Here is an 11546-nt window from a genome sequence, read left to right as displayed (position 1 = left end):
CTTGGATAGTTTTCAGGGGGCTGTGTGAAGAGGGCAGAGGAGACTGACCAAGTTGAGATGATTCAAGGTTTTGGACTTAAAATTAGCTGATTTTGAGACCAATAATTTGGAATTGCTCAAGAATTTGATTCCTGTGGTTTTTTAGCTTGAGCTGTTCTTAAATACGTGATTGGAAGCTGGGAATGTTAATGACCTTTTTGAATTAAAGGATCCTCAATCTTCTTCCGGTAAGCCAGACTTTGAAAGAGTCATACTGTTTAAAAAAAAAAAAAAAGTGTTGTCAACATGCATTAGATGGATCTTAACTTGTGAGTGTTTTGTTACCCTGGATATTAGCTATTAGCACTAATAAAATGCTCAGAATTTGTCATTTCCTTTGTGCAGAAGAAAAGTCTCAAGGCTTCCCTAGACAGTCCCTATAGTCCTACAGAAAACTTACTTTTTTACAGACTGGTTGAGAGTTGCGTGCCCTATTGTCATCCTACGAGGGTAAAAATTTAGGGTGAAGAATTACTACATGTGCTACATGTTTTTTGCCTGGTTCTACAATGATTTATCAGACTGCAGTTGTTTAGTCCTTGCAGCTTAATTTAGATTACTTAATTTAGATTAAGTAATGTCAACATTCGAGGGGCACATCTAGATTTTTGCAATAGCCTCAAAAGATGATGTTTTTTATAACTTGGAAGTATTTTTTCTTGACAGTTTATCCATGTAAACTAGAGGTAGTGTAGTGCTGTTAGCTGGCTTTTGCTGCAGGGCCTTCTGCCAGGTCCTGTCTGCAATCCTGACACTTCCTCTTCTTTCTTCTACCTTCTGCCCCAATTCATCCTTCTCCTCGTCCTCTACTCCCATCTAGGTTTGTTTTCAGCCAGCTTGGGGCCTGACTGTGAGATGGTGCTGGTGACAGGAGGGAGGAAAGATGGGAGAACAGGACCACAACAGGCTGACTTAAGAAGCTGTAGGATCTCATCCTTAGGATATAGCCTTATGTTGCACTAATTCCTGAGAGCAGGTAGTCCTGCACCCTTCCAGTTCCTCCTGCCCACTCCTGTTTGCCCGCTTTCTTCTCCTCTCTGCTGCATTGCGTCGTAACAGTTCTGTGGGGCCCCAGGGAGTTGGTTGGGTCTGTTGAGAGGATAGAAATTTTTTTTTCTCCTTTGGAGTGTGTATGGCCAGAGCAGTTGAAAACCATCAGTAGATGGGAATGCAGAGTAGAGGATGGACGGGAATGGTGGTCCCTGTGGCAGCTTGCCGTTAGGTATGATTAGATGTTGTATGAAATAGCTGGAGAATTCAGCCTTTGCGTATTTCTGGCTGCTAACCAAAGTGGATATAATATAGGAGTTTATTCTATATTGAAAGAATGTTGTCTATACAGAGAATGCTCCTTAACTTGTAGCGGAGGAAAGGCATAAATGTTGCAATACATAACACAAGTGAATTTTTTTCTAGGCAGCAATTTTGTAATTGCGTAAGCATTATGGTTCTCTTAACTTGTTTGACCTCTGTTCCAAAACTTATTCTAATTTTAGTAATATCTATAATAATAATATTTAGTGTTGACCTAAAACATAAGTTTTAAGGAGGAAATCCATTTCAGCCAAGGAGATGGGTTTTCTTTGTGGGAAAGGTTGGATGACATGTGATGTGCAAGAGCAGAAGTCACAGTGGAGTTCTAGGTGAAAGAGCCAGCAGACACAGTGTGCATTATGATACTCCGAGGAAGGTATGGTGGATGTGTGGTTTTTATTTGTTAGTTTTACAGTGAATTGGATCATCGTGTTTTGTGCAACAAAAAAGCTGGGATCATCAGGAGGATTTGAAACAATAAAATACGTGTCATTATTGTGATAAACTTACTGTTTTATTTTTTCTCTTCTGCTGAATAGTATGGGAGGCACAATACCGCCTGCTCCAGCCAATGCCTCCACAGAGAAGACAAGTAAGGTGAGAAATGAAGAATTTGTCATTGAAAACTAACATTTGGACTTGTTGCAAAAATTACTGAGTGGGAGGAGGGAAAACATTGCTGTAAAAATTTCAGTCAAATGGGATGGGTGAATATGCTAGGGCAAGTGTGGCAGTTCAGTCTGAAGCCTTCCCATCACATGTTGTAGAGGACTTGTTACAGATGGCTTTGTAGTTTATTTGGAGTATTATCATGCTCCATTTCCCTAATCCTGAATGCCTGATGTTCTGCGCAATGCACATCTTAAACAAAGTATTGTTTTCTTTTTTTATGTTCTCACTGTCTGTTCATGCACCTCTCCTGTAGTCATTAGTGGATTAAATTACAATCTTTGCACGAGAAGAAACATTAGCGAGCATGACAGGTAATGAACAGTTGAACTGTTAACTTTTTAAGTCAGTATGGTGGAAGAGTTTTTCATTGGCTTTTTTTCATCTGCTTTAAGGGTGATAATAAATTTGGCTTGTAGATATTTATAGCAGGGTTTTCCTAAGCTTCTTTTGGAAAAAGTAGAACTCTTTTTATGATTTTAACAAGAGAATGGATGCTGGAATTACTGGCTGGTTAGAATTAGGAGTGTGTGTACGTAGTGAGTATAGCCTGTGGCACTGAACACGAAGACAAACAGGTTATGTCTGTGGTAAAGCAGGATGTACTAAGTTACAGGATTCAGAGGAAATTAGTAACGTAGTTAGAAGGATAGGAAAACATTTGAAAAAATACTCTTAAGCATGTATAAGTGGCAGAGATTTCTGATCTTGGCAAATGGAAACAATATTTTAATCATTGACACCAGTTTGTCGTTGATTGCTAAAGGACCTTAGTTTAATAGTATTAGATTGAGAGAATTTTTGATCCAGAGAATGTGCGAGGGAAGGTAGGAAGATTGGAAGGGTTGGTTAGTATTCATTGCAAAACCTGTTCTGAATTGGGTATTACCTGGGTTATTTGGGGTTGATTATTGAACTTCACAATTTGAGGGACAGACTTTACCAATAATAGAAGTTCATGAGTCAAAAATTGGGCTCTGAATTATTTGCGTGCATGATACACCATCTTAGGGGAGGAAAAAGATTTGTATCTTAAAAATAAAATAGTTTCACTGTAGAGTAGTCTGATCCTTTGAAGATTAATTTTAGATTTTCTGATGCACGGTTACTTATTAGAGCAGGAATAGAGTATCAGTCAGAAATAAAGTATGCTTACATATACATTTCTCTTTCAGGGCAAAGCAGAGGAGCAGCCAGAGGAGCCACTTAAATCATCTGAACCAGAAAGCGAAGAAAGTGACTTAGGTATGGAAAGTAGATGACTTTATCACGTTCTGCTGGTTTGAACATGATTCTGGAAGTCCTTTATCCGCTAGTAGATGGAGCTTAATCTTGTTTTGTTTTGTTTTTTTCCCAGAAATTGACAATGAGGGAGTGATTGAACCAGACAGTGATGACCCTCAGGAAATGGGAGATGAAAATTTGGAGGTAAGCACAGTATTTTCAGTGTCTGTGGGAGCAGGAAAGATGGGAGAGGTTTTGAGTTTAGTCAAGGATAGCAGTTGAGGGGGTTGAGTACTGTATTAGCTAGGTAGCCAGTTTATCAACATCCATGAAAACTAGATCCTCAACTTACCTTTTGAGTGGTTTCTAGCTAAAAATAACGGTGGCTAATGTCTCCAAGCTGAAAGCAAAGTTGTTTGGGGTTTTTTTAGCCATGATTTCATTGCAAATTAAAAACAGGATTTTGGAATCAGAAAACTGTAGCTCCCTTCTTTGGTGCTGTCTTAGCATGGTAATTCTGGCCTGGACTCTACAGCTTTTGCATCTTTTGTGGGCTTTTTTTATGTCTTAGGTAACTGAAGAGATGATGGATCAAGCTAATGAGAAGAAGATTGAAGCAATGAATGCTCTAAGTGAAGGTGAAAAATTGGGGTTTTTTGGTACATATTCAAGGACATTATATTTGGTTCTCCTTTTAAAATAAGGAAGTAAATATCTTGGACCATTTTGAATATTTTCAAGGAAGAGAAAACCCACTTGCTGACGGATACTGAAAACTATCTAGAACATGAAAGCTTCTTTAAGTACTGTCTTCTCAATGTAGCTATAGTTTTGGGCAGGTTGAGGGGGAACGAGGTACCGCAGCATCTTAATTACAATTTTAATTACAACATCATAGTGCTTCTCTACATAATATAATTAGTGTCTCTAGTGGTTTGTCTTAATGCAGTGAAAAGCTGTGTAATAAAGAGGTGAGTTCCTATTTGATTGCATACAAAGTTAAATGTACAAATTTAATTAAGAAAAGCCTCTCTTCTCCTCCAGCATTAATTTTGGAGTTCATACTTCAGTAACATAGCAAGAGGGAGAAATTGATTTTGCTTTGTTGATAATGTTCCATTAAGAGGTGCCTAGGGATATAACACCCTGTAAGGCAGGTTTGGCGATTTGGATGTAATTTCATTGCGTAATGATTGCAACTTTACTGGTACTCCTATTTAGGTGAACTTCAGAAGGCTGTCAACTTGTTCACGGATGCTATCAAGCTGAATCCTTGTTTGGCCATCTTGTATGCCAAGAGGGCAAGGTGAGTCATTATAAACTAGTGCTATGTTTCTGTCTGTTGTATTATTTTCCTTAAGGAAAATAACCTAAATGGCAACTTGAGGATTTATGAAACTTAAACTGCATGAGGGGAAAAGTACGCTTTATGCATTTTCTCTTATATGTGATTAACCAAATTTGCTGAAGCAGCCATATAAAGAACCCTAATTACAGAAGTAAGAGAGAATTATGTTCCAAAATGCCTTGTGGTAATATGGCTTTTGCTATGTTGAGTTCGAATAATGCTGGATAGCAAACACTTGTAAAATCTAAAGTTTATTTGGGATTAAGATGGTAGTTGAAATCATGTCCTGTTTAGATGCAAAGTTAATTGTGGATTGTGAATTCTGTCACTGTTGTACCTGCTAGATGAATTTGTTCATTGTGAAGTAGACTTGTTTCTGTTCAGCAGTCCTGCATTTGAACAGGACACACCTATTTCTAAACCCATTCAACTCCTACCTTACTGCTAATTAGTCCCACCGGACTGCAGACGAGGTCAGATTTGATGAGTGGTAGCCTTAACTTAGTAATGCACAGACATTTAGCTTGCTAATTCTTGAGGAGGGCTGGGCAAGTATGGGTTGCAGAAGTTCCCACAGATATTTTTTTTTTCTTTCTCCTTTTATGTAAAAGAAAAAACCTAACCATGAATGCTGTGCTATTTAGTGGATCTTTTCCACAGCAAGGTATGATTCGGAGAAATGTTCAACTTTTGATGACTTATGTGATTGATTAGTGTCCTTTAACTGTTCCTTTCCAGTACATCTTGACTAGTACATACCTTGCTGCTCTTTCCGTATCAGAGTTATTGCCTGTAACACCACTCATGTACCTTAATGCGCTCTTGTCGTTGTTGCCATCATAGCAATATTTTTAAAACCTCTTACAGTGCCATGTCTTCTCAGGACTGGGATTGGCTATGAAAAATAAGAGGTTTAGGAGAAGTTTAAAAGTTACCTCAGTTTTGTCTATTGTAGAAACAAATAGCATATTAGGATACTGTAAAACCTGCACTGTATCAGCAGTGCTGATCAAGTCCTCTGAGTAATCTGCCTCTCTGGTGGACTTGGGTTTTGGCTCTCGGGGCAGTTTGTATGTTTGTGAGAACTAGGAATTTTGTGCAGCCAGCAGCTTTGGAATGACTCTCATTGGTGAGGTGTAGCTTTGAGACAGTTTCCTGATATATTGTCCATCTAATTGTTTCAAGAAGAGAATGTGTGACTTTGTGCTTGCTTTATAATGAGCCTTAATGATGAAGTTACTTCCTTGCTGATAAATTGTTTTCAAGTACACGTAAATGGCAGAAGTTCTGACTTGGACTGTTTTGAATATCAAATACTTTTGTCAATTCAGGAATGTTGTTTAGTGCTTTCTTCAGAGTATTTTAATACAAAATGTCTGAATGTTGTAAAGTACTGCCCTACTAGCTATTCTGATATGCTCGTGTGTTGTAAAGTGAGCAGTTACTTCACTTAAATGACAAGGGAATGGGGCTACTTCTGGGTTTGTGTTTTATTTTGCCTCTCTTAATTTTGATGAGTCATCTCCTATCTCCTTTTATAGTTCCTGATGTTTCTAGTTGATCCTGTTGAACCTTGTAACCTGTATAACTCGTCTTTCTTTGTCTTACTGTTTCAGAGACTATGTAATATGGCATTCATAATATTACTGGGTTTTTTGTTGGAATTGCTAGTTGCCATTGGCTGTAAACTCCAAACACTGTGGAACTGAACTGTCCTTTGCCTTTATATATCCTTTCCTTGTGCACTGAAGTTATCCTTGCTGGCAGCGCTTGACTATGAACTGTGAATGCTTTAGCTTCTTGCTTATGATTCACCTACAGCAGTGGTGGGGAAACTAAATTTCAGTGACTTCATTATCACTATGAAATCTTTGAACTCAGCTCCTCAAACGTGTTCTCTCATTAGCTTGCCTGTTAGTCATCCAAAATTATATCCAGCTTAAGTTAGTAACTTGGTATTTCAATACGAACAATATATGTTCTTGTTCCTGCAGTGTTTTTGTGAAGCTACAGAAGCCAAATGCTGCCATCAGAGATTGTGACAGAGCCATCAAGATTAATCCAGACTCAGCACAGACCTACAAATGGAGGGGGAAAGCGCATAGGTAATGAACTGCACTTGTACTTAATATTTTCTTTACTTACTTGGGGGAAACAGTTTTGTCTATGCATTCTCTTCTTTCTGTCTCTGAACTCTCTGTCTTGTACCTGAGAGCAGTAGCCGTGAGCCAAGAAACCGTTGTGCTGAGTGTATGGCTTACAGTAAGGAAAGAATTATGGTGACTTACTAATGGCAATTTATGAGTAGTCCTTCTGGCACTGTCTTTTTCTCCTTTTTTTTCAACATATCTTCTAATGTGTACTGCTGTTCTGAATAGCATTTTCTAATTATTTGCTAAAGATTATGGTTTTAGGACTGTGGAGTTTGTTTGAAGATCCTTTGTTTTCACTTAGTTCAGTTTTTATTTACTAAGCTACAATTCTTAAACATTTCTCTGCTCTCCTTATTCCATTAGGTCCTTTACATGGCTGAATGGCTTTACCTGGCTTTACATGAGCTCTTTACATGCTGAATTAAACTGCCTGGTTATTAAGGGAATTGAGAAGTGCTATTAAGCAAATAGTGCAGTTATTTTAAACAGCATTAATCCAGTATGCATCCCACCCCCAGCTATAGTTAAACTTCTTTTTTAAAAATTACAATAAACCATCAAAAAAAAAGTGACACTTCTTACAGTCTGTATGAAAGTGGAAGGAGTAAATGTTAATAGCACTTACCAAAAAAAAAGGCATTTTAAAGAGTGTTCAGAGAGTTGTTAGTTACTGTCTGCTGTTACAGTGTAAATAAACAGCATGAAGCCTAAGAGTGAGAAGGCTGGAGCATAGTTTGAATTAAGACCTCTCTAAGCAGAAGTGCTTTGACCATTTAGGAATGCCACCATTTGCATACATTTTTGATTATGGGGAGTTTGTATAAGTGAATAATTAAGAAGTGTACACAGTGGCTTGTATGACCTCTTCAGCTAAGACATGGTACATCTACTTAGCTGGGGTATTTGAGTGCTGAGTAAAGAGGGTCCGCTTCAGCCTGAGGTAGTAGTGGTGTAGACTTGCATAGAACACCGAATGTGTAGTTTTATGCTGAACGTGTGCCTAGTGCTGCAGAATATTTTTATTAGTGCACTTCATAGTGCGTTTAGGTAGAGTACCTTCACCCTGTTAGACCCTTCCTGTTTATAGCAAACAGTGACACTGGTTGGATGAGGGTGTTTTTCCTCATTGTTACTTTAAGCAAAAGTTATTTTAAAGGTATGAAGCAAGCAAGTATCCTCTAATGGCATCGCCATGATTACTAAACTTCACTACTTCTGTAAGTCCATATAGCTGCAGATAAAAATGCTGAATGCTGTGTGGTTGTAAATATTTTGAAAAACTGTAAGAGTTCGGTTTGCCTTTTTCTTCTAAATGTTGGTGTCTTCTGAATTCCAGACTTCTAGGTCACTGGGAGGAGGCTGCTCATGATCTTGCATTAGCTTGTAAACTGGATTATGATGAAGATGCTAGTGCCATGCTGAAGGAGGTGCAACCAAGAGTAAGTGGAGAGGTGTAATGGAAGTCTTTCCTCTTTTTTTTTTTTGAGTGACGCTGCTGCCTTCACGTTCTTGTTCATCTTCTTCAACATGCATTGTCTTGTATAGATGTGTTCCTGTGACATTTCAAATTGAGTTTATAAAAACTTGTGTCTTCAGACACAGCTGTTTATGGCTGTTCCTGAAGAAATGGAGTCTCTGGGTCTGGGCATGTAACTGAACTATGAAATAATATGTTCCTTTCTAAAAACAGAAGAATCTGAAGCAGTTGAAGTTTGCCAGGCATTTTAGAAGCTAGACTAAAAACATACAGAAGATCAAGAGAATACTGATAATAGATTTTTTCCAAGGTGTTTCAGAATTGATCAAAGCTTAATTCTAAGCATGTTTTACAAAGGAAGCATTTGTTGCTGTGATTTGTACTTTCATAAGGCTACCCCATGAGGGCAGCATAAGCTCTGTAAGATTGGTTTTGGCTTTTCTAAAGTGGTTGACTCCAGCATTCTTGTAAGGAAGAACCTTTGTGAGACAAATGTAAGACTGTTGATAGCAGGCTTGCTTTTTCAACTCTATTGCATATTCCTTTAAAGTGGTTGACAGACCACACGTTGCAACTGTTGCATAATATTGGGTTTACATGGCAAGGCTGGGGGGAGGTGGAGACTGCAGGGCTGGCCTCTTCTAAGAAGCGTGTCAGGCTGAGCCAGTCAGCAATGTTGGTGGTGCTTCTGTGATAATATCTAAGAAAGGGTTAAAAAATGCAGCACAACAGCTGTGAGAGAGAGGAAAGAAATGAGAGAAGCAAGCCTGCAGCCACCAAGTTCAGTGAAGGAGGAAGGGGGGGAAGTGTGCCAGGCTTGGGAACAGAGATGCCTTTACAGCCCGTGGAGAAGACCATGGTTGAATAGGTTGTCCCCCTTGAGCCCATGGAGGTCCACAGTGGAGCAGATAGACACCTTGCAACCCCTGGAGGACCCTGTGCCAGAGCAGTGGATGTGCCTTGAGGGAAGCTGCAGCCAATGGAAGCTTCAGCTCTCCCACTGGAGCAGGATTCTGGCAGAAACTGCGGCCTGTCAAGAGGAGCTCATGTGGAAGCTGTTTTTTTTTTGGCAGGAGTTGTAGCCCGTGGGGGACCCTTGCTGGAGCAATCTGTTGCTTGAGGACCATACTCTGTAGGGAGAACCCACAGTGGAGCAGTTCATGGAGGGCTGTGTCCTGGGCGGGGGGGAAGCTTGTGTTGGAGACAAGGAAAAAATGTGAGGAGGAAGGAGTGGCAGAAGTGCAGTGTTACGAATGCAACCACAGCCCCCATCCCCCTGTGCCATTTGGGGCAGGGAGAGGAAGAGTGGGAAATGAAGGAGTGAAGCTGAAATTTGGGAAGGAGGGGAATAGGGCAAAGGTGATTTTAGTTTTGTCTTTATTTCTCATCATCCTACTCTATTTTTCAGTTGGCAAAAAATTAAGTTAATCTTCCCCATGATGGGTCTGTTTTGCCCATGGTGGTAGTGGATGTGATCTCCCTGTCTTTATCTCAAGCCAGGAGCTTCTGCATCTTATTTTCTCTCCCTGTCCTGTTGAAGGAGACTGACTTAGTGAGCAGCTGGAAGCCAGCAAAGCTTTAACCCACCACATACATAAACATTCCTATGTCTAATAACTTCAGCTTTGCTACCACATCTTTGTGGAAGACACTGTCTGCAGCAAAACAACAATGGAAACCATCTTATAACCTGTTAGTCATCTGTGTTGGAGACTATACTGATCTGTGGTAAATGTAATTAGATCTTAAGTCTTACCCTTTTTTATGAGTTATGCTTAATGCTTGGCTGAGGGTGAATGTTTTATTTCCCAGTTAATCTGTCCATGCACAGAAACAGCAGAGTGCATCTATGATACGTTGATGTGTAGTTGTTGGCTGTATGGGAGTTTGTGCATGTAGCTCAAGGAGAATTGTATGGTCTTTTCATGGGTGATTTTTTTTTTTTTTTTTTTTTTTTTTTTTTTGGTGGGTGTTTTTTTTTCCCCCTTTTTCTCCCACTTTTTTTTTTTTTTTTTTTTTTTTTTTTTTTTTTTTTTTTTTTTTATCTTTGAGGATGATATGTTCACCCATTTTATCCACTTCCAGCTTTCCTAGCACTTGCAGCTGAAAGTCTGAATCAGGGTCTAAAAATGCTTAGTTCATTTTGAGAAATACTTAGAAGCAATGAAAATCAAAAATGTTGAAACACTTTGTTTCATTAAATTAAAAAACAAAACCCCAAACACTTACCTCTCTCTTAACGAACTATTGAATGGCCGTAACGCTAGGATCTGATAACGTGTACTGCATTTGATGTCATTTAGTCCTGCTGCCTGCAGCATGATTTTTCTGGCAGGTGCACTTCAAGAACGATGTGGTATGGAATCAATATCACCTGGCTAAAATAAGTTGTATCAAAACTTCACTATTTTTCATTTAAAGAGTATTCTGAAAGAATAGGAGAGTGTCCATTGTAGTTTCTCTGTTCTTCCACCTTGATTTTGCAATGTATTTTAGTTACAGGAGAGTTACAGGGTAGCCATCATATACAATTTGTGAAACCACAAATCATTTTTTGTCATGCTGTATAAGAATACGTTCTGATTTCAGGAAATCAGTGCTGTGGTTAGTGTTCTATTGTTATAACAAGCTCTGAGTCAGGAGCCTTAGGGAGTTCATCGCCAACTATTCTGCTGGGTCTGTAGATTTGATAGACTTGAGAAAAAGGTAATAATAGGAAGCAGACTTTCTCCCTGCTAACCATTTCTTGGTTTGGTTCAGGAATTCTTTCGTCTGCTTGTATCTAGCTGAATATGCTGCAGAGGCATCTGGAACAATCTAAAAAGTGCGTGTGCAGGGGGAATTAATTACACTTCCTGTTGTTGTGCTAGTGAAAATTCCCTTTTCCAGGCCAATTTGTTTTAGCCCTGGAGAAGTTAGTGTTTCAGCATAAAAGCATGAAGGGATATGGAATGATAACGTGTTTTAAGTTCTAACTGGTGCAAGTCCCAGAACTCTATAGCAGAAAAGCATGCTAGAGTGTGTGTTCTGGTGAATCCAGTTAGGGATGAGTAGACATGAATAACTGATTGCCATGGAGAAGAAATAGTAAATGGCTCCTAAAACAAAGGGGCTTCTAGGATGTGAAGTCAGATCTTATTTTAAAGAACCAATAAAAGCAGATGGTTACACTTACATGTGTCTTGTATTGAAATACATTGTGTGATATGCTAGAAATGTATATGAAATCTCGGTATTGTATTGTAACAGGCTCAGAAAATTGCAGAACATCGCCGAAAATATGAGCGGAAGCGTGAAGAAAAGGAAATCAAGGAGAGAATGG

General features: G+C 39.1%; 1 protein-coding gene across 1 annotated transcript in view; it reads left to right on the top strand.

Moving 5' to 3' along the window:
* Positions 1-1891: 1891 nt before the first annotated feature.
* Positions 1892-11546, top strand: part of ST13 (suppression of tumorigenicity 13 (colon carcinoma) (Hsp70 interacting protein)) — a 16362-nt gene continuing 6707 nt past the window's right edge. Inside the window, exons 1-8 of the mRNA XM_010145059.1 lie at positions 1892-1950; positions 3198-3267; positions 3380-3450; positions 3818-3884; positions 4468-4552; positions 6589-6699; positions 8084-8186; positions 11474-11546. Of these exons, the coding sequence (XP_010143361.1) occupies positions 1894-1950; positions 3198-3267; positions 3380-3450; positions 3818-3884; positions 4468-4552; positions 6589-6699; positions 8084-8186; positions 11474-11546 (637 nt within the window). The 5' untranslated portion in view covers positions 1892-1893. The remainder of the gene's footprint in view (positions 1951-3197; positions 3268-3379; positions 3451-3817; positions 3885-4467; positions 4553-6588; positions 6700-8083; positions 8187-11473) is intronic.

The sequence above is a fragment of the Buceros rhinoceros genome, unplaced genomic scaffold (genome assembly GCF_000710305.1).
Source record: "Buceros rhinoceros silvestris isolate BGI_N320 unplaced genomic scaffold, ASM71030v1 scaffold17711, whole genome shotgun sequence".
Lineage (NCBI taxonomy): Eukaryota > Metazoa > Chordata > Aves > Bucerotiformes > Bucerotidae > Buceros > Buceros rhinoceros.
Note: the sequence above shows the minus strand (reverse complement) of the source record. Positions and strands in the feature narration are given on the sequence as shown.